A 23,299-nucleotide genomic window follows, 5' to 3' on the forward strand; every position below is an offset into this window, starting at 1 on the left:
TTATAGAGGAGGATAGGAAAGGGACCTCAATAGATTAGTCATAGAAAAATAATATTTGTAAATTTATTTCCTTAGAGTCGTACTTTTGTGCGCGGGTCACACCCGGCTGGTTCAACCCGATATTTTGAAATGGTGCTCCCTCTGTCTCAAGAAAATTGAATCACTTCTTTTCGCAAAGTTGAATCTACTTTTGTAAAGTTGAATCTACATTATTCTCGTTTTTACTTACTATAAACGATTTTTTCAAAACGAATGTAATAAAGAAGTGACTCAATTTTTTTGGGACAGGGCCATAACTTTCCAAAGACCTATGATGTCATAATTATGCCTTAAAAGGTTCATGAGAAAAAATGGGAAAGAAAGAGTTGAAATTGGCATGATTCAGTAATTTTAATATTTTATGATGATATTTTTTTCAAGTTTTAGCTATTTACAAATTCAAATTTCCGGTGACTTAATTTGAAGTTCATTTCTTAATAAAATAGTACTATTAATCGTAACAGTTACTCATAACACTGAAGAACAATAATTCATTCTTGAATTTCATGGTGAAAAAGACCTCACAAAAAATGCATTTTATGTTTGTTGACAAGTATCCAATTTTTTTCACTAGAATTGATACATTGGTGATGTGGATCATAATCTATTCTTTCACGTTATTAATATATTTCGGCAAAATATCACCCAAGAATTTGGTAGTTATTTTTAATTTGGACTTCTTTGAAATACACGCAATAAATATTGGTGTGTTAAAATAGTTATAATTTAAAAATATCTAGGCAATTTCGTGTTATAAAAATTGAATTTGTGGTCAGTAGAGGACCAGAGGTAGATGAAGATGAATGCTAGTAGTAGATATTTATATCATATATGTGTATTTATTACTATGATCGTTAATTCGTATCTACTGAATTAATTTTAAGGCAGATGCAATGCATCAAATAACAAGTAATCTCCCTAAAAACTATTTATATTTGCAAGTCCATTTCCATTTTTCTCTATAATTACTCGATAAATAAAATTGGCAACGAATGGAAGGAACGCATAATATTTGTTAAATGAATAGTTACGTACTTACGTTGCATAAGAATTAATGGGCCTTCAAAATTAGCTGAAAATGAATCCTCATTTATTCTAATGGGATTTTTATATATATAAAAAAATTATTACATAATTTAAACTGGTCGCCAATTTTGACCTCCTGGCTCATAATTAGAATTTTTCAATGAGAAAACCAAAAATCTTTATGACAATCATACTAGTCAACCATACCAAATCAATTCAATATATTGTATAATACTAGGTATTCACGAATCACGATACTCTTGTGAAATCGTTATACAAGTCAACTTTTACATTTATTGTTTGATTTTTGGCTATAAGTCAAGTTGATAAAAATACTAAACCTAAGCAATGAAGCATTTATTTTTAACAAACTAGAACTTGATTTTCCTACTCCCACGGCGACTATAAGAGCATCCACAGTAAGAATAGGCCATAGGCCAGTCACTCTCTCCCTGTCATGTCATCAGCACTAAAAATTCATCTGCCACATCATCATTTTAATCAAATAGGCTAACCTAAGGCCAGCCACAGGCTAGCCGCAATAAAAATAATTCAAAAACAACTACATTTGCGGAATTAAATTTACGATAAATTACGAAATTTAATTTACGAGACATATATGGGAAAATTCATTCATTTCATTTTTTTTTAAAAAGGTACATAGATATAAAAAAAAGTACATAATTTTTTTCCAAAAAAAAAAACGGGCTTCCACACACGAGCCCCACCTCTCTCTACTCCTCATCGTCGTCGCCGCCGCCATCCGGGACCTCCACATCGGTGGCATCTGAGCCCGCATCTGAGCCCCCCATTTGTGTCCTCGCGGCATCCAAATCGACCTGCATGCTCTCGAGCATCGAGTGAAGAAACCTCTTCTCTGTAGGGTCAGTGGCGGCCCTCCACTCTTGGAAGACCGTGTACATCTGCTCCCGTGTTTTTTGACGCGAGAAGAAGATGTACGCGGGTGGGGGGGCGGGGACTGTCGACTGGATCTCCTGGGGCGATAGGGGGGAGGATCCTCTCGCTGCCCGTTGCGCCCGCTTTTGGCCAACCGGGCGAGTGCGGGTCGCAAACGATGGAGGGGACGGAAACTCCTCAGCATCCGGGGGGAGGTAGTGGGAACCGCCGCTGCTGCCGCTGTAATCGCCGATATAGTTCAGCTTCTGCTTCTTTGGCCACCTAGCGTCGACCCCCGCCCGAAACTTCTCGGAGTCCTTCATCACCAGATAGCAGTTCCAGAAGGTGAACTCCCTATAAATCCCCGGCTTGGGGAACTGACTCTCTGCTATCCTCCGGCAGTCCTCCTCAGTCTGCCCACTACTCATCATGCGGAGGGCGTTGGCGTACAACCCCGAAAATCAGCTGACCGCGGCCCTGATGCGTTCCCATCCCTTCCGGCACTCCTCCCCGCTGTAGTCCTTTCCGTGCGGGCAGTACCTCTTGTAGGCTGCTCTAATCTTAGCCCACATGTTGACGATCCGCTGATTGTTCGCAACCAGCGGATCGTCGCAAACCGACAACCACTCCTTGGACAGGGCGACGTACTCCTCTTCCGTCCACTTCCTCCATGTCGGCGAGTCGTCAACAGCCAGCTGCGACGACTCGCCGACCACCTTGCTCTTCCCCTTGCTCTTCTTCTTCGGCGCGACCCGACGACCAATAGTCTCCATGTCCCCGATATCGAACCCCAGCTCATGTAATGAGAAATGGTCATCCCCAGTTAAATGCGTCTCCACTGGGGTCGACGTGTGAGACGAAGCCGTCAAAAAATCAAGAGTGGGACGATAGACCGTGTCCCCCCCCCCCCCGGGTCACCCCTGCAACCCGGGCTGCATCCCTCCCTGCGCGCCGGCCATCAACCCCATCATCTGCTGTAGCATTTGTTGCGGCATCTGGGGCATACCCATCTGGCCGCCCATCTGCCCCTGCATCCCCCTTGCGTGGCCGCCATCAACCCCATCAACTGTTGCCAAGGGTTGTTGTACCCTTGGCCCATCTGCCCCCATCCAGACCCCACGGGTACTGTGGGAGTCTGAGATCCGCTTGTCGCCGGACTGAACTCGTTGTTATTGTCCATCGCTCAATGTTGCTCTTGTACAGAAATTTAGAGATAGAAAACTCGTTAAAACAAGTGGTGCAAATGAAAATGAAACTAAAATCGCGTACATATAGTGTTTCAAAAAATTTCAAAAAATAAAAAATAAGAAACGGCGCTGGCAGATCGTTCGCCGATCGGCACGCCACAATGGCGGCGAGCGCATCGGCCAGTGCCTGGAAATCGGCGTGCGCTCGCCGATTTCTACGCCGATTTGCCGCTGGCCGGTCCCAATGGTTCGGCTAGCCGACCGGCTAGCGACGCGAATCGGCTAGCCGGTGCGCTAGCCGCCATTGTGGATGCTCTAATACTCCCTCCGTCTTATAATAGATGCCACACTTTTCTTTTTAGTTTATCTCACAAAAGATATCACATTTCTTCTTTTGAAAAAAGTTCCCTCTTACATCAATGATAAAATTATATTTTCTCTCACCACTTAACATACAAAATAACATCTCTCAAAATCTCGTACCATCTACTAAGTGTGACATTTACTATGAGACGGAGGGAGTAGTATTTAGTAGTATTACACTACTTCCTAATATTAGGGAGCATTTAATTATAGTATAGCCCTTCAAGTGATTATATAGTTATTCTTATCCAAAAGGTGTGATTTGCTCATATGTGTGTAGCTTGAACTTATCCAATTAGTTTTGATTATGATGATTCTAAGTCTTCCATATATGTATACTCTAGAAAAAGTCTTCTACGTAAATTGTCCGTCTTAATAGAGGCGAGGCGTGTACTCTCTTAATTTACTTTTTCATCACTTTAATATTATTTAGAAAATAAAATTATAAATAAATAAACTATCCTAAACAATTTGAGCTTTTATAAGGTTTAGGCTACATTGTTTTTGCCTAATTTCGGTCGAAGTGATGCTATTGCAGTCATAAATAATGGTTGGAACAACCTAATTTTAATTGTAAATTTGATTAGAATAAAAAAGTAAAGTGTATATATTGTTTGAGATATTTTTAATAGAGTAGTAACCAGGCAGAATATAATAAATGAGTCGCAAGTCAATACAATGGTCATGACTCATGCAACATGTTAAACTAGGATGATGGTACTCTATGCTGCTTGTGTTGTACTTCTATCTTGAAGTTGGAGAGGTCCCTTTTGGAAATACTCCTTAGCTAACTTTAGAGACATTAATTCCTTACCAATTTTTTTTGTATTGTAGTGTCACAATTTTTGTGTTTTAATGCAACAAGAATCGCATATATTTTGTTGGCCTTTGTGCTTCCACAAGTCTCTTCTTGTACTTTAATGTCACAATTCTTTTCTGTTTAACTGTTTATAATATCACAAATATGGCAAACACTTTTTGTAGAATAATATGAATGTAAAGAACATCTCATGGTAAATTAAATCGGAGATTCTAGTAATAGGATATTAGTTACTTTGCCGTTGTGACTTAAATTTTGTTGCCTCATGATTTATATTGAGTTTGATGTAATTAATTGTTGGAGTAAAATTATTTTTTAATATGATATATAATTAAAAATAGATTTGAATTTGGTGTAAATGATTGGAGTTTGGAGATTACCTTACATTTAAAAAAAAAAAAAAGGACTACACATCTCAAATAACAAAAAGAAGAAATTGGGATTACGCTTATGCATATGTTTAACTGTACAATATTTTGCATAGATTGGAATTGATTATTTTCACCATAACGCTATTTATGATTTGGGTTTTATTATTTATTTATAGTTTATACTATGTCAATTATTATTTTTTAACTTTAACAAATTTATATATTAAAATTTGTAGAGGACAAATCAATACTCCTATTTACTAAATACTACTCCCTCTGATAAACATGCTCTTTGTTACAAGAAAATAATTATCAAGAAAGATATACCATTAAATTTCCTTAATAAATATTTCGGCCTAAAACCAAGTGAGTTAGAGTTGGGGCCAAAATATTTTAGCCCGAAAGAAAATAAAATATAAAAAATCCTAATATGCCTGAACGAAAAATAGCCTTGGAACTGAATGCACCCAAAATCAAGTGAATGGCCCTCAATTTATTGAGAATTATTTAGAGAATAAAATTATGAACAAATAAACTACTCTAATCGGTTTGAGCTTGTAATGCAGATTTGTAATCTTTAGCTAATTTTTAGCTTGTAATGCACCCAAAAAATCTCTAGTGCAGTCATAATTAATGCTTAGGATAACCTAATTTTAATTGTACATTTGATTAGAATAAAAATGTAGAGAACATATATTTGTGAGATTTTTGTAATGAGTAATGCTATGCAGCCATAATGTGGCCAGCCACACAATGGCATTTTTGTAAATAAATATAAAAGACAATGCAATAAATTAATAATAATAGTTAATGCTAAGATAATTTTACTTAATTACCCTTTTCTCAATTTTTTACTTCAAATTTTAAATTTACAACATTCTCTCTCCATAATAATTTATGCACAATTTACGTCAAATTATATGCACAATTGTATTGGAAATAATCATATCATACCTATTAACTAAGAGACATCACAATATATCATAAATAAATTGTGTTAATACGTACTTAGTATGTATGCTTACTTAGTATGTATGCTTGCAATTTTAAAATTAATTTTTTTTAAGTACATCAAGAATGGGGATATATACAAATTGACTGCACGTTAACATATTGATAATGTTAAAAAATCAAAACATCAAATACATACATAAAATATAAATAATAATTGTAAAATAATGGAGTAGATCATAAGTCTTGGAAAATCAATTACACATTCTATTTCATCTTTTACGTGTATATTTTTTTCTTATTAGTGTCATTTATTTTTATTTTTATATTTTTCTTTGATTTTACATTGTGGTGTTATTTAATATTTGAAAATATTTGATCCCAAATTATTAAATAAATCTAAGATCAATAAAAATTCTTCGTTAAATTGAAGATCAATTTAAATCTCCAATCTAATCTAATAGGAGTACTAGATGACACCCAATTAAATCGAAAATCTACTCAGGATCTAAATTACTTGAATGAATGAAAATTAATTTGTATATCAAATTATACGATCGAAATAATTAATCTTTAGTTCCATTAAAGATCAATTAGAAATAAATAATTGAAGTTTAATTATAAGTAGATTAAGCATATTATTAAATTATAAAATGTCAAACTATAGTTATATAATATGACAAACTGTTAACAAAATTATAATTATTGATAATACAATTATCATTGATAATTAATCTATGTAGTATCACAAATGTAGGATCATACTATACATGTAAAAATTGACATTGCATATTGTGTATATATTTTAACGTGAGATGTCATTTATAGTTGATTCAAATTTGCAATTGTGAATTTCAATTTATATTATATTATATAATATTATATTAGAGAATCAATTGTAATATATAGTATCATATTAATTTAGTTTGTTTATAACAATAAATATTCTTTGCTTGCAACAACATATTGTATTCTTATTTTGTAAATGTAATATAACGTGGCTTTAAATGACAATTTACTTGGCTTTAAATGACAAATTTACTTGGTACAATCCATTAAAAAAAATTAATTTTTTAAATAAAAATTATATATGATTTTTGAACTTAAGGATTTGATTTCCAAATGTCTTAAAATTTGTCTGACATAGACAAAAGTGCGTACTAGAAAAAAAATACATAAGGCGTAATTGCATGCTTATGTTATGGGCAATTGAAATTTTGGTTGATTTCTACTTAGTATCTCATATGATCTTCGGTTGAGGATTCAAATTGAAAATAATCGAGTAATTGAGAGTTTCTATTGATTTGTGATTTTATTTTGAACAATTATGAATTTTAATTGATCATATTTTAGTTAATGATTTCAACCGATTGTTGAAGATTTCAACCGAACTTTTTTTTTTGTTATGGACTACACAATAGTACTCTGTGTCACAATTTTTTTATGAACCATTAAAAATTTCAGTTTATTTTAAAAATATTTAATAATAAATAAATATATATATATATATATAAATAAATACTTTTGATATTTACAGTCTTTCCTCAAAAAATTTGAATTAATTTTATAAAAAAATTTGTACAATAAAATGTTTACGCCTATTATTTATGAGTTATTTAAATATTACCTTTAAATACAATATGTACTTTAAATTATTTCATTTATAAGAGAATCTAAATACACAATTACCAATTATTGAATTTTATCATCATGAATATTATAATTTTAAAAGTAATTTTACATATAACTAAATAAAAAATTAACAATAGTACTCCATAAAGCAATAAATTAAAGTAAAAAGAAAAACTGAAAGAAATCGACATAAAATTAAGAATTAGAGTGTTAAGTATTTGAAGTTTTATATTTCCAGGAGGATTCAAATCATTTAATGACTTAGTCTCTTCATTGTATTGCATTTATAAATAAGGGTAGATTTGTCTCACAAAATTGATACTTTTGAGACTTACTAATTTCGAGTAAATCAGCATTGAATGTAGAATTTTTTATTGATATTTTATATTTTATGGCTGGACCTGGCCATTTAGCATCACTTTTTGTAATGGATTGTTTGAAATAGTTTGGTACCTAAATTTATTACTTGCAGAATGCAATAAATTGTCACAAGTCAATTCAAACATTCTGACACTACAGAAAAATGGTAAACTGGAATGATGAAACTCTTACGCCTTTTGGAATACTAACTAACTAACTAACTATAGACACATTAATTCCTTACCAAATTTTTTGTATTTTTAGTGTTTTTAATGCAGCAAAAGATGGCATGAATTTTGTTGGCCTTCGTGCTTCGACGATCCTCTTCTTGTATTTAATAAGAAGCCTGTTCAGTTTTAAAACTTATGTTGTTTTCATAGTTACTCAGTTTAATGTCACATTCTGAGCTTAGACATTTTTATGTAGTACTCTATCTGTCCCATTAGAAATGAAATGTTTTTCTTTTTAGTTTGTTTCATTAAAAATGAAATATTTTCTAAAATGGAAATATCTCTATCTCTATTTTTTATCTCTCTTACTTTATTCTCTCTTCATTAACTCACAAAATAACACTATATAAAAACTCATGTCGACTTTCAAATGTTGCATATTTTATAGGATGGATAGAGTATCTAATTAGTTTATCTTATTGCAAAATTAACATTGTAGAGAGTTCAAAACTCTATTGGATTAATTCTATCTTTACCAACAAAAGGCCCAAATTTTCCTTAAAAAACAGGAGGCCCAAATATTTGTCCCTAACTATTTTAGAATAGTACTACGAAATTATGACCTAACTACAAAATATATAAATTTTGTTTCATACTCCAATTCTAATGCATGATGTACAACAATTCTCATTATTTCATTGATTGATTTGCTTTAATTTAAATCTAACTTGTATGTGGCTGGGATAAAATTGAAGTGACAATTCTCATCCTGTTGATTAAAATCTTCCGACTAAATATACTTGATGAGTTATGGATCTTCAAATTTCTTGTGAATGTATATTCCTTTTGGTATTGGTCTTTTGCTTTGTGAGTGTTCCTCTTGGACTTGCTTTTCTAGACGTGATTGCTAAATTATGTTTGGTGTATTAGGTTTTTTTGGTGTTTCTCTGATTTTTGAAAGTTTTATTTTTTGTTGTTTTAACTTTTGTATTCCTTTGCCTACCATTTTTGAAATGATTTGAGTCCTTCTCTCTCTAAAAAATCCAATTAGCTTATCTTAGTACAAAATTAAAGTTGAGAGTTCAAAACTCTATTAGGGAAATTCTCCATATTACATACCAACAAAAGGGCCAAAATTTCCTCGAAAAAGAAAAACAAAAGGCCCAAATATCTATCTCTATCTATGTTGGAACACGAAATTATGACCTAACTACAAAATTTTGAAATTTTGTTTTATTAGATGAATCGATTTACCAACATGATACACCATTGATTACTTTAATTTAAATCTAACTTTGATGGCGGCGCATAGACCATTACATTGTTATCAATGCAACTTTAGAAGTCCCGAAACTATTAATATTTTAATTATAAAAGTTTTTTATACAATCATTTTGCTTTCTTTTCAAAAGGTACGATTTTATAGTTCATCACTTCTGATTGAAAATATGCCTCTCCCAAAATTACGTTATAGATTCATCACTATTATTGGATGATACATAATTTTAATTATAGCCTAAACTACTTGTGAGAGATGAACTACATGAAATCGAAGGTAATGAATTTACGTCAAACATCACAAAACTCCACCATTAACTGTGCAAACTATAAAGATTAGTAATATAATACTTAATTAATAATTAGATGAACTTTACTTTCAAAAAGAGTAATTCATAATTGGATGAACTTTTGCTTGCCTACTCTCTTAGATCTCAACTAGATTTCCCAATATTGAGTAGTAATTAAATGAACTTTCCCTTCAAAAATAATAATTATATAAACTTTTGTTTGCCAACTCTCTTAGATCTCAATTAGATTTTTCAATATTGACTAGCCCCGTGAATCAATTTGTTATTGCATCGGCAGAATAACGACACAAACTCAACAAGCTTAAACTTAAACACAACTTACTAAAAATACTTTTGACACTTCATTCAATACAAACAAGATCCACACACAATACAAACACATTAATGACATAATAAGGACATGATAACAAACCGTTAAGATAATACATGACGCAACACGACATGATGATAGTCATACAAAGTTTATAATCTCTAAATTTAAATATTTAAACCTAAATGAACCATAACAATTACACTAATAACTAAAACAATTAATCAATAAAACAATCGTATCGATGATGGTAGGTTACATAATCCAACATGAATCCGACACGAAATTACCGTGTTCTTATTACGTCGATATGCACACCAACACCATAAAATTTGACATAACTCATTAATTTTACTTATTCACCTAATATTGAGTTTATTGATTAAAGTAAACTGTTCAATTATCAATAATGATTAGGTAAATATAGCTCCGTTATTATGATGGCTCCTACAATAATTATTTAACCGAATTGCAATAATTACTTTTTCAAGAATTACACAAATACAGAAAACAAAAGATGGTAAAAGAACCATCAATAAAACACAAGGTACAATCATTCCAACTGTAAAAACAATTGTGTAGAAACAGACGATATATAAACGCACTGAGTTGAACATCACTTGCTTCATTTCAAGATTCAACGCACCAAGAAAAATCATCAACCCTAAGTCTAAAGCTGAATTGATTGAACAATTAGCTGCTGGTTTCACTATTTCTCAGGTTTTCCCCTCAGATCTCTTCTGATTTTGCTATCTTCACCGTTTTTAATTAGTTTTGTGGATTTTTAGGAACAAAATTGGCATCGCATTGATTCGGTTATTGATTAGGATTCGGTTTGAATTTTGATTAGGGCTGATTAGCTGATTTGGGGATTTTTCCTTTATATACTTTCGTGATTGCTAATTTGAGATTTTTGCTTATGATTGTGAGCTCAATTGAAAATAGAAACGGCAGATTTGTTTGGGGAGTATTAATTTTTGTGTGAATTGATTCAAGATTATTTCTTTCTTGCTTTTTTGATGCTGTTTTGGTTTGGATTTGTTGAGCTAGCAAGATTCATTTTTTGGTGTTGGGTGGATTATCATCTATTGATTGTTAATGAGTTGTTGCATTGTGTTATTGGAGTTGTTGATGAATGAGCTATAATTGGAATGCTTGCAAAATGCTTTTTGTGGTATGGTTTGGTTAATTTGGAATGTGTTGAAGATTTTATTCAAGAATCATTTGGATAAAATTTCCTGCTGCTTATGATAATTTAGTACAAGGATGCTGATTTTACGTTGCTTTTTTCGCTTTTCGGTTTGGAAAGTCGATATTTTGGTATCAAATGAATCCGATTTTACGTTAAGTAAATCAGTTGAAAATCTCGTTGAAACTCTAAAGATGCAGCCTTTCTTTTTGTTCCGTAAACTTGTTTCTTGATTACCTATTAAGATGGTGGAATAGGAAACTTATGGAGATCCGCTAAAGTGGGACGAAGGTGAATTTGTACTTTGGCTGCTCTTTCAACCCCATATGTATATTCTGCCTCTTTAAGACGTTTACCGGGCTTTGCTTATTGTGAAGTAGTTCAGAATTCGTTGTGTTTTTACGTGTTCATAATTTTGGGATGGATGAAGTAGTGAATTAACTCGTATCATTAAAACCATTATATTGTGTATTTTATCCCCTATCTTTAGTCTCGTTTTGAGAATCCTTTAGTGAGATCGACCTCTATTTCTCATCTCTTGCCTGTTGATGAAATGGATAGGAAATTATAATTGGGAAAAACGACGGGGTCTGTTTATTCTCTTGATTCGTCTTCCCTTGTGTAGTACTTGTTACATATTCGCGCCTTTTTGTGCCCAGATTGGGGCGATCAATGACTGCATGATATCAATGTCTTTTTAGCGTAAAAAAACGATCCATTCATTGAATTTTCCATTTCAGTTTTCATTCACAGTGCTGCAAGGGAAGACCGCGACTGATTTGATTGACATCTCTCGCTGACAGTATGAGTCTGGCATGTCTCGTATGCCATGGCGTAGAGAGTCCATCACATTCCTTCCGAAGCTACTCCGTGTCAAGCTCTGACAACGAAGGGAGATGCTCGGCTATCGCAAGCTGCTTGGCCAGAAAAACCGCACTCCCGCACTCAAGAGCCAATCACGGGTTCGCGTCTTCTAAGGTGATGCCCCAGCCCCTTCCAAGCACCGGCGTTGCCGGCCCTCCAAGGCTTGTCCGGAGCCATGCTGTGAGAAGGGACATCGTGAGGGACTGGAACTTTGACGAGGAGCGTTAGGCCAAAGCTCAAGAACGCGGAACTGCTCAAGAATCGGAGGTCGGCCTCCCGCCTCCTTCATTTTCTCTATGTTGTTTCCTAGTTGATGATATATATATTCACATGTAGTGAGTATCTAAGCATTTGTAACCATACCTTGGAAGATTCTGTTTATAGCTCTTCTTTTACATCTCTGGTTTTGATACCTCGAATTCTCTTCTATTGAAAAAAGTAGTTTTTTCAAAAGTGTCATTTCTTTTGTGGGGTCCATTGGATTTTGGAATTTTGTGTAGAGAATTTTAGAAATGAAGATAATTGTATTTGTTTGTGTTGTATTTATAGAAAAAAAATTGAATCAAAACTATAAAAGTACTCCATTGGCACAACTGTCTCACGTTGCCGGGACCACACCACGAGCCTGGCTTCGCACCTTGTGACACACGGTGCATACCGTGGGCGTCACCACCCCCTCCCGTCTTGTAATGCGGCAACAATTGTGCGATACTTTATTTACAGAGATCGTGTGCGTGCAAACTCACTAAAAATCATTAGAATTTCGCGGTTTATTTTCCCTCAGTGTCATTTGCAGCCACCCCGTCTCTCGCTCTCTCTCAAACGCACACACACGGGAAAATTTCTTCTTTCGGTTCAATATGGAAATAAGCTTCCCAAAATAGAAAAAAAGCTTACTTTTTAAATTCCGCAAAAGTGAGAGACGTTTCATTAATTGGAGACGCAGACCCTTATACGTCTCATCAAAAGTGAGAGGCGTTTCATTAATTGGAGACGCATAAAAGTTATGTGTCACCTATAAGAGGAAGACGATGTCTTCAAATCCATCGTCAAAGGAAATTGTTGCAAATCCATCGCATAACCCTAAACCCTTATGCGTCTCATTAATTGGAGACGCAAAAAAGTTATGTGTCACCTATGAGACACCTCATTCGCATCAGGATTATGCGTCTCATTAATAGGAGACGCAAAAATTCAGAATGTAAATAAAAACTTCCCGATTTGGGAAGCTAATTTTCATATGTAGCCCAAAGAAGAATTTCACACACACACACACACTTTTTATGCCAACTTAAATCAAAGTTAGCATTCCATATCACATGTCTCTCTTCTTAATCACTCCCATTTTTTTTATGTTGTTTTTCATCAATATGAGTTTACACCCTCTTTAAAATCTATCAAATACAATCAAGAAAATTTGCTTCTTCATTATGAAAAAGACATTATTTCTTTATGTGATTATTTGATCATCATTTTCTGTTGTGGAAATTATCAATCTGCAGCAGGAAAGGATACCCAATGCCTCTCCTCTTTGAAGGGAACAACACAAAGAGAAGACTAATCACAAAACCAACCACAAGTGGAAAAGTATTAGTGAACTTCCTTGCCAAAACCAGATCATAGCAGCTCAGCACATCACTCTGCAGCAATGCAAAGGTAAGGAACGCAACCAACGAGAGCGATGCGTGGTACGCGTCGCTCCACCGCAGCCTATACTCCCCCGGGAGGCGTGGCCGGGCCCGCCCTCCCCCAAAGTTCCTTATCCCACGGAGCGTGGCCACCCCATAGTAGAGCCGGCCGCTGCTCGTCCTGAAACTGTCCGTGAACGAGAAGAACACGCACGAGCTGGCCGACACGGCCAGGAAAAATCCCATCAGCCACCGGTCCAACGTGGTGCATTTGCCGTCGTTGGTCAGTAACGGGGCGAAGATGGAGAAGGCAAGGATGGTGGCCGTGGGAAGCAGGACGTTGAGACGGGCAGTGCCGCTCAGGATTGTGTTGATGATGTATATGTAGTTGGAGCTATCGACGTCGTCTTCTTGGTCGGAGGTTTCGCTGTCGAGGCAGTTTTCGTTGTCGTCTGCGCTGTGGAAGTCACCCTCGGCCTCAGGGTCCGTGGCACCCCTGAGGTGTTCGGTAATGTTACTTGACATGGTTGATGCTGGTTTTGATTGTAATGTTTTGTGATGTTTTAGTGGTGATATAGCTTAGTTTTGTGGAAAAGAGATTCCTTGTCCTTGATGAGATGGAGAAAGCAATTCCTTGCTTTTTGTCATGGCTTTCTTCTTTGATCTTCAGCAGGGAAAGGTATCCTTTTGATTGCAATTTTACAACTGAATTCATATAGATGTCAACAGAAGACATACGTATGTCAACTACGTTTAATTGACATACAAATGTCTTCGTAGTTGACATACGTATGTCTTCTGATGACATCTACTCCGTATCAACCATTCATATCCATGTCATTAGTGGCATGATTATATATAGTTTTCATTCAAGATGTGAGAGGGATGGGAATATTATACTCTCTTTGTTCATAAAATGTTATCCACATTTATCATTTTGATTCGTCCACAAAATATTATTCACTTTGTTTTCTCCATTTTTGGTACGTGAATTTCTTCACGTTTCTTAAAAATGCACTGAGTGAAATCTGAGCAACATTTGGTGGACGGATAGAGTATTCAACAATATTGCCGAGATTTTCCATAAAAATGGCCTTCTTATGAAGGAGTTTCTTTTATTTTCACAGCTTCATTAGTAAAATATTTTCCCTCCAATCACTAGGTTTGAATTCGAGTAATCACGGTCAGAGAGTCAGGACCGTTGGAGCCTCGAGGTAAACAGAGAACCATTACGATTTCTCTTTTTAAAAAAAGTTGCAAACGTCTCAAAAAGGACATAACACAGGAAAGATAACAGCTTTAAAAGCAAAAACAGGAAACTCGTGACAAGAAGAGATTCAAACATAGGATCACATGACCAAGATTTTCAGATCTTATTATATCTTCAACCTAATAACCAAATGCTCATTATTTCATCACAAATTCTATCTCTATAGACAAACAGGCAGGCAAGGCTTTCTAGAAGATGTTTCAAGGGCAAAGGCCATAACAAGAATCAGGTATGTAACTACACACTAACTCTTCGACAACAGGGAAACGAAAATTTTAGCTACCTCATGTCGCAGATCTCTAAACCGCTGATATTCTGACATGAGTCGTGTATCATAACATATGAAAACACACAGACATGTACTCGTAAAATCAACAGAGTTTTTTCCCATTAGTAGCATAGAATTTCCACGTTCTTCGCGACCTTGTTGCACAATGATAATATAAATCACAATCTCTATGAAAGAATTAGATTTTGCTTGTAGCTATAAACCAGAATTCACTACATAGGCAGTTGGTAAACAGCAATATATTTCTATCATTGAATATATCAATCGAGGTCGTATGAAGTGCAAAATGCCATTTTTCACATTTGCTCAAGATATATGTATATCGAATATGTGCAACCTAAAATTTCCTGATCTATATATGCCAAAATACCCTCAGAACTTTGCTGGAACAAAATAATACCAGGGTAGGAGGGGTCGTACACCGACAATCAGCTATACAACAATATACAAAACAAAATAGGAGTAATCAGTACTAGAAAAGGGATTAATATGATGGAATCGACAGACCTCACGAAAAGGGGCCGTCCTGTTCATCATGGTCTGGGGATTTTAAAGAACCAGCTCCACGTGTCCCTTGATCTTGAGATGCTCCATGGGAGGAATCTTCATCTTCACTGCCTGGCTTCGAGGATATTGCATTAAACGAACCGTTTCCCAAGGAAGGGCCGCAGAGTTGGCAAGGGTTGGAAGATCTCTGGGAACACCAGTGATCTGGAACACTCAAAAAGTATGTATCTATGAACTTCCTAAATCTCTTCTTATATTCTCTTGGAGAGACGATAGTTGGCAGCTGGTTTTTGGGAACAACGAGTGAAGACTTGACCCAGTTCTCGAGCTGCTTGTCCCAAGTATACTGCCTGAGATAGTCTATGATACCACACACCAATTCACGACGCTGTGTATCCACTCCTACTAGAAGAGAATAGTCCATCACGTTGATCGACTGATAACCAATAAAACAAACAATAGTTAGTACCGAATTAAGTGGCATGTCAGTGGTCAGTGTGTTATTATTATACCAAATTTAAAGAAACTAACATTGAGAAAATTAGTATCGTTATACACAGCCCGCTGCAGATTCCTCTTTGATTTCCTACTGACATAGAGAGGTGATATATTCATATCGTTCACAAAATTTTGATCCAAAAGAACATCTCCAGCACCATTTTCAGCAGTTAATCGAGCATGCAAAGCCCCCTTGAGATCATACTGTTTGGAAATCTGTCGACCAAATGAAAGATTCTCCATCACTAGGAGATCGTGCCTGGTTTCCTTCCCATTCTTTGGTGCTCTTATCACAACCTAAACAAGTTTAATTAAGAATAAGCATAAGACAGTTTATGCCACCTTAAAACGAGCCAGACGTAAGGATTCAACTAGATAGACTAACCTGGTAGATGCCAAGAATCTTAGCAAGACATGTCTGGTTTCCTTTCTCATAGCACTCATTCATGTAGTCGAAGTAGTTTGTGGCGAACTTCATGAAGGACTCAAACTCTGTCCTCTTGATTTCCTTAATGATGAACCTGTCATCTAGAGTTTTTGCAAAGAAAGATTTACTCTTTCCACCTTTCGCATTCCAATACCTACAGCGGCTTAAGGAAGCAATATAATTAACTTCTGAAGGACAACATCGATCTCGCAATTGACGGAACTGGCTTGCGTATACACATACGACAGAGTATTTACGCTTCCCTGGATATTTCCCCAAACCCATAGAGACTTCTGGATGGCTAGCACCATAGGAGACTAATGATTCTAACAAATTCAAACCATCGAAACTAGAAGAATGTAGATTTTCCATTGATGCAGAAGGAGAATGCATGCTATCTGAATCGAAAGATCCAAAGGAGGACCAATTAGGAGCTGCCAAAGAAAACATTCGTGGTAGGCTCTGAGAACCCTCAATGGATTTTGATTCAGTTCCTCTTTCTCTTTGAACATCCACTGTTAGATCGTCCGTCGCTACTGCGTCGTCTTTTAACAGGGTCAATGCACAGGCTATAATGCTTGAGAATTCATCTTCATAGTCAGATACAATATAGTCGTCCACGCCAAGAGGAATGTGCAATCTGGACCCCTCGTCAGAAATCAATTTTTGAGCTGTAGACTCTGCATCATAGCTACTACAAGATTCAAATTTTGGCAAGTATCCTCTCTGGAGATCTTCAATGTATTCACGCCGGATGTCTGCAAAGGGTGCCCAGACCCAGCCTTTTCCATTTTCCAGGTTAGAGAACATAGAAAGATATTGCTTAAATCTCAATGAATTGTTTGGATCAGAACCAACCCCTTCAATGTCTGACGATATCGATATTATACGACCTGTCTGCAATTCCATAGCTGAATCAAGATTACCCTGTACAGAATTTCCTTCAACAGAATCAAAATGATCTTCTGGAGTAGGTTTCACCAAAAAATCATGGGCTCCAGCTCCATTTTCATTTAATCTTCCAATATGTGGTGCCACACCATTTTCTGCCACATTTGGCGTAGATTTATCTCCAGTGGATCCTTTTACATGTTCATCAATTGGTATTTCTTTAATTGGATAATCATCCCTTTCTTCAAAATCTTGTTTGATTTCAGATCCAGAAATTTCTTCAACAGCAGTATCATCCCCACTTAATGGCTGTCCAAAAATGTCATCCTCCTTCACTGAATCAGAATCAATCACCTTAAATTCTGAAGAGAGCAATGCATGTAGTCTTCGATCCCATATGCATGATTCCAGCATAAGATCCAATCGGACTCTATTCAAGCTTAGAATTTTACAAACAGCACCATCCTCACTTCCATTGGTTGCATTTTGAACCTCAACCTAATAAAAAGTGATCACAATATTAAGAGCAATGTAATTACGTCACGTACAAAACAATTAAAACCTAAAGCTTTAAATTTATTGTAGTTGAAAACCATGTGAAACCAAACAGCATACTATTATTCTACCAATGCTAGATTCTTCATGGACAGAGAGAAAACAGTATATCCAAAAACAATTTCCAGTTTCTTCCTATCTAGACAGTCAATGAAGTCAATCAACTATTTAGTAGAGCTAACCTTGTTCAACATTAATTTACATATTACAAAGAAAAAGAACGTAGTCATACTTGCTTCTAGATATGCAAGGAGAGTATACTCCAACATACTTTAGTAACCCATACACCATTCCACAATTGTATAGAAGAAACCATCGAGAAATCTATTTAAAAGTATATAAACTATAAATGTTCCTTTTCCATACAATAAACGATTTTAAAGGTAGATAAAGAAAATAACTAAGAAGTAGATCTAATCCTTAATTCCTTACTAAAGCTAAAAGATGGAATAAAAAATGTGCAAGAATAGAAATCTAACCTCAAATTGAGACCTTTCCTCTCTCAACATCTCCACAATATCAGAAAATTCCATCTTTGAACCTTGAATGTTCAGGGTTACCCCAACATAACGATTTCTGAGATCCATCAGACATTTTTCGATCTCAATGAACATCGAAATCCCTTTCGAGTACACCTTAAAGATAGATAACAACAATATGAGTCAAGAGATGAAAGGAAGATATGCTCCTTTAGCTAGATGGTCCAATTACCAGCCAAAATAAAATAGCAAAAGAATTCATGAAAGAACATACATTCTCAGAATCTTTTTTAAGAAACTCTCCTCCGCCTGAATAGTTAAATTGTATCATCTGAGATGGAAGCGAAACTGAGTAGGTCAAAACTGGAGTGTACTTGAACATTGCAACCATGGGCCCCAATCTGCATATTCACCCAAAATTTTCGAGTTTACTTGTGAAAGATGCCACAGTGTAGAAGTAAATGGAATTAGAGACGTGAAATAGAATAGCAAGCTATTGTTAAAAGCTATCCATTTTGTCAGCATGCACAAGCTTAGCTATCGCTCACCAAACTCAAGACCTAGTGTTTATGTTACCTTCCAACAAAAATTTTCAAATAAAACATACCCAAAGAAGTAGAGGAAATCCTTATGGTAAGAATGACCACAGCAGGATGGACTACTGAATGAAGAATGATTTGAAAAACTCAGTTCCAAAAACTTTCCAAATGACAACCCGCGGGCAGCAGTGGATATCAATACCCTTTTTGTGGATTTTGGGCTCCCATCACGGAGTTTACACCGCCCACAGCGACTCCACATCCAAAGCTTCCCGTCAGTTTCACCTGGCAGACTTTTTCTTGCAGGAAGACGTCGAACTTGGATCGTAAGTTGTTTATTGTGATGTGCATAGTAGTAAAAGTGCGCCTCAGGCAGTTCGCTGCAAACATCACACTGGAGTCTCTGCACAGAGGAAGACTTTATGTTAGTTCTATAGCACAAGCATATAAAATGCTTTAAATATAAACCAATATACTCCTACCATACCAAATGGACAAAGTAAATAAAATTATCGTAATTATTAGTAAAATGAATTTCAACCAACCTGATTGAGCAAATTCTCTTGCAAAAACTTCCCAAGGGGAACATCAAAACTGCGGTAAAACTTAATATGGGAAAAATGACGGTGCTCACAAATACTTCCAAGTGAGGCATTGCGTTTGGACATCAGAACCAAAATACTCTCAGAATCTAAGACTGAGTTGATCTCATCCTTGCCTTGTGTTTGGTCTTTGGTACCATCACAACAGTTTTCTAATGTGTCTGAAGATTTTAGCAGATGGGGCTGCTGATTGTTGAGTAAATTCTCTCTGTCGTGTTTATCCTCTTGAACACTTGAGATCTGAACATTGTATTTTCCATCCTGGCCATCCTGATTTGTTTTATCGAAATCAAGCTGACTCTGCTTGTTCTGAGGAGAGTTGGAGAAAAAAGGAAAACTGTCATCCATAACTCTTTGGATGGATGTTGAAATAGAAAGACCTGGAAATGTTTCAGGATTGCATGCTTCGAATGACAATGAAGAATTGCCTTCTGATGAGATTAGATTCTGCGACTTGTCCTTATGGAACTGATCAGACATGTGAAAATTAAGTGCAAGTGGCTTGTTCACTTCTGCATTACATGGCTTATCAGCAAAAGCGGTCGAATCATATGTCCCTACCAATGTTGACTTTATATCAGTCAGTGCTAAATCAACCACTTCATTGGGAGAAATCGTGGAGAACATAGCAGTCTGATCCAAAAGGAAAGAAGTCTCAAGCATCAAATGATATGCCATGACAACTGCACACCGTATTACACATTTAATTCTTTTTAATTCATCACTGTTTGCTCCCATCAGCAGAATCTGTGCATCACAAAGCAAATAAGGTCACAAAAACAAGCAATTACCTTATCGTAATGAATCTGAGTGAAAATATCTCAGATTTTATAGTTATGATGGTGACTGGAGTGAAGAATTTACTATGGAATAGCAATTACAATTTTGAAGAATTATAGGATCATATAGTCTCATAAACTCAAATATTCAATGTTAAAATCGAGACTATCAGTCATAACTGTTATCTATGAAATGTGAACTTACTGTGCAAGCAAGCCGAGTAGGAGCACCCTCAAGGAACATCAATGTTTTGCTTTGTTTTTTCCCACCTTCCTTTGGAGGAGCATATTCTTCTACAAACTTTTCAATATGAAAGGAGTCACACTGCCTTAGTCTTTGACCTATTCCAACCTCCGAGGCCAAGATAGGCGAGCCAATACAACGGGCAACTCTCTCCAAGCGGTGGAGCTTCATATCAAATACCAGTGTAATTCCTTTTGCTAGAATAGACTCTTGTATATCACGGGAAACTGATTTCTCAACTAATATTACATTAGGATGGTACATGTCTATCATATCAATGATAGTTTTCAAATTGTCTTTCTCCTGTAAAGGAAAATATGTTCAGAAAAGGTAAACGGATGTTTATATAGTGTGTCACATATTAGATTGAAAGACATGGATTTTAATTTCACCTGCTGCATCGATTCAAATGATGACAACCCACCAGAAGAAAGTTCAAGTGCACCATGGATCAGCAGCAGTCTTGGGCTTTTATATTTTGTTGGCATGTGTTTATGAGCAGCATGCTTTTTGAAGACTAGACCTTTTATCAGTTGGCTGCAAAGTCAAAATAAGATTACAAATTTTAAAAGAGATAATAGCATGTAACAAACATACAAGCCACATACTAATTGTTGTTGGACATACACCCATGCATCATCAGTAGTAAAAGGTTTAAAGGGGACCCTATAGACCTGAACATACGGACTAGTTTGGGAAAAAGCATTAGGCTAGGATCATTTAGTAGGCACAGAAATTTCTTTCAATGTTAATCTAATTAGAAACAGTAAGTTATTAAAGGGTGCATGGTATGGGGTTTGCAATAAGGGGTAGCGCAACGAATTAAACACAATTGTTTGGTTAGAGAAGTCATTTGCCTTGGCCACCTTTGGTTAGCAGAGTGAGGCATGCTTATAAACCCACCTATCCCTCCAGGCCCCAAAAATTGAGGGAATGAAGTCCCTAATCATCCCCAACTTCCATCATAACATACAAACTCCAATTCCTTTTAAACTGCCTTGAGACTGGCAGACAAGAAATATACATCAACTTTACAAACAAAAATACAATTGTTGAGGCACTATACAATGCATTAAACCAATTTCCAAATGCAAGTCGAAAAGTACCAAATTATTACCTCTGTGAGCGGGAACCAGCTGCAATACATTTGATCTTTACATATCCATCAGGATCCATTGCCTTACCCTCGAGTGCATCCGGTCTCACAAAATTAGCAGCCTCCCATGATAGAGAAGTCACTATATCAACCCAATCCTCGCCATCGTTTCCAGAAGAACAGACACCCACAGATTTCACTAGTTGACTAACAAGAGACCTGAACTTACCATGCTTCACGTCATGCATGGCTTTAAGTTTTTCCTCTTTGAATCTTTGACTTCCACTACCTTCTTCAAAGCTGCTCAAAGAACTAGGTTTAGCCCATGCTGCACCGTAACCACACTCATCGTCATCATCATCATAGTTTGATATGCTTCCTAACACATCGTCTTCTTGGTCTTCTGATTCTGGAGGAAGCCAAAACTCAGCATTTATTTCATCGTTCAAAGAAGACATGTCGGATGACTCATCGACACAAGAACTTGATCTTTCCACATTGTTATCTGATCCTGCCTGAACTTCTGCACTTTCTGCATCTCCTATATTTTCGCTAGGCATCAAACTTACAACATCACTAACTTGCCTACTTTCAGGCTTCACCGTGTCATCAGCTTGGCGAAAACCATTTAAAGTAATTGCTGAAACAGAGTCATCCATGCTTCCCTTTAATAAGGAAATAGAATCTTCTTGACTACTATCAGTGCCGCTATCCTCTATGTATCTCCTGATGGTGGATTTTAAAAATAAGCTTTAAAGTTGAAACCAGGGAAAATATTCAAGATACAAGGGAAGCAATCTTCCCATATCATTCTCTTTCTAACACCAATTAACAGAAGAAATTGGATATTACCTCTCACATAAGTTTGCATCAACAGAAATATCACCTGAAAATTCAACGGTATGAGTGAACGAACAAAAAGAAAACAGTGGAGAATAGAATTGGATGGGGCAAAAAATAAAGAGGAGCGGTGCTGCAGTTTTCTGTGGTACTTTCGATGCTTTTTAGAGGAGTCACACTGATTGATCGCATTACGCAAGAACTGGAATTTTCTTGATTTTGACTTTCTTTGTAAATCTTCTTACCACACAACTTGCAGGACTTGATCAAATGCCCACTATCTAGTGCTGGAGAATGCCCATTTTCCTGCTCTGTGCAGTCACTTGATTTTGCAAGCTTTGCACCACAGTAATGGCACATATTACATTCAATTCAACTTCAGCCTGCACATTCATATTATACTAGTTCAAGTAGAAAGTGCCACAACCGATCTTCTGAAATGGAAAGGAAGGACATCAACAACCATCTAAGAGTGGAAAAACTACACAAATTGGAACAGGAATAGCAGTCATTACAAATTGTCACTTATGTATACAAAATTCACCTGGCTACAGACTGTAGAGCTTTGCTTTCATTTGATAGTTGAATTCAACAGAAATTGTTCCAGTGCTTAAAAATTGATTAATAAAAAATACTAACTCCGTCCTATGTTAATTGAGTCGTATTACATTTCAGGCCGTCGCATTAATCGACAAAAAACAAAAAAATTAATCTCTCTTCTCCCTCCTCCTTTATTCTAATTCTCTTTCCTAATTTAATCTATTCATATCCTACTTAATTCTCTTTCCTAGTTTAATCTCTTTATATTTGCTACTTAATTCTTCTCGGATTAACCTACTAAATACAAAAAGAACGTAGTCAAGGAAATGACTCAAGTAACATGGAAT

The 23,299-nt window shown here is 35.8% G+C and overlaps 3 protein-coding genes across 3 annotated transcripts; 1 reads left to right on the top strand and 2 right to left on the bottom strand.

Moving 5' to 3' along the window:
* The first annotated feature begins 10,276 nt into the window (after window positions 1-10,276).
* On the top strand, window positions 10,277-12,180 carry LOC125204090 (PyrD). Its single transcript, XM_048102641.2, has 2 exons — window positions 10,277-10,435; window positions 11,645-12,180. Exon 2 carries the CDS (start codon window positions 11,709-11,711, stop codon window positions 11,994-11,996), a length of 288 nt encoding a protein of 95 aa, XP_047958598.1. The 5' UTR covers window positions 10,277-10,435; window positions 11,645-11,708; the 3' UTR covers window positions 11,997-12,180.
* Window positions 12,181-12,970: 790 nt separating this feature from the next.
* LOC125208567 (protein DMP2-like) lies at window positions 12,971-14,094 on the bottom strand. Its single transcript, XM_048108205.2, has one exon. It carries the CDS (start codon window positions 13,919-13,921, stop codon window positions 13,238-13,240), a length of 684 nt encoding a protein of 227 aa, XP_047964162.1. The 5' UTR covers window positions 13,922-14,094; the 3' UTR covers window positions 12,971-13,237.
* A 1,089-nt stretch (window positions 14,095-15,183) lies between these two features.
* LOC125204694 (putative 1-phosphatidylinositol-3-phosphate 5-kinase FAB1D) lies at window positions 15,184-22,795 on the bottom strand. The gene is made up of 12 exons (XM_048103402.2): window positions 22,658-22,795; window positions 22,425-22,458; window positions 21,594-22,298; window positions 20,869-21,013; window positions 20,438-20,779; window positions 19,397-20,200; window positions 18,920-19,254; window positions 18,587-18,713; window positions 18,313-18,468; window positions 16,346-17,776; window positions 15,994-16,257; window positions 15,184-15,898 (listed from the first exon to the last, which is right to left on the bottom strand). Exons 1-12 carry the CDS (start codon window positions 22,770-22,772, stop codon window positions 15,464-15,466), a joined length of 4,893 nt encoding a protein of 1,630 aa, XP_047959359.1. The 5' UTR covers window positions 22,773-22,795; the 3' UTR covers window positions 15,184-15,463.
* Window positions 22,796-23,299: the final 504 nt, after the last annotated feature.

This window comes from Salvia hispanica, chromosome 6, assembly GCF_029641045.1.
Source record: "Salvia hispanica isolate PSC_SH4W2 chromosome 6, Shi_PSC_v1, whole genome shotgun sequence".
Taxonomy (NCBI): Eukaryota; Viridiplantae; Streptophyta; class Magnoliopsida; order Lamiales; family Lamiaceae; genus Salvia; species Salvia hispanica.

What these genes read in the sequence shown, in the direction of transcription:
- LOC125204694 (XM_048103402.2), bottom strand. Translation starts at nt 22,772, where the DNA reads ATGTGCCATTACTGTGGTGCAAAGCTTGCAAAATCAAGTGACTGCACA. An exon ending in GATTTCCTCTACTTCTTTGG is followed by an intron (nt 18,714 to 18,919) that starts GTATGTTTTATT and finishes GTGAATATGCAG; the next exon opens with ATTGGGGCCCATGGTTGCAA. An exon ending in ACGATACTAATTTTCTCAAT is followed by an intron (nt 15,899 to 15,993) that starts GTTAGTTTCTTT and finishes ATTGGTTATCAG; the next exon opens with TCGATCAACGTGATGGACTA.
- LOC125204090 (XM_048102641.2), top strand. Translation starts at nt 11,709, where the DNA reads ATGAGTCTGGCATGTCTCGTATGCCATGGCGTAGAGAGTCCATCACAT.
- LOC125208567 (XM_048108205.2), bottom strand. Translation starts at nt 13,921, where the DNA reads ATGTCAAGTAACATTACCGAACACCTCAGGGGTGCCACGGACCCTGAG.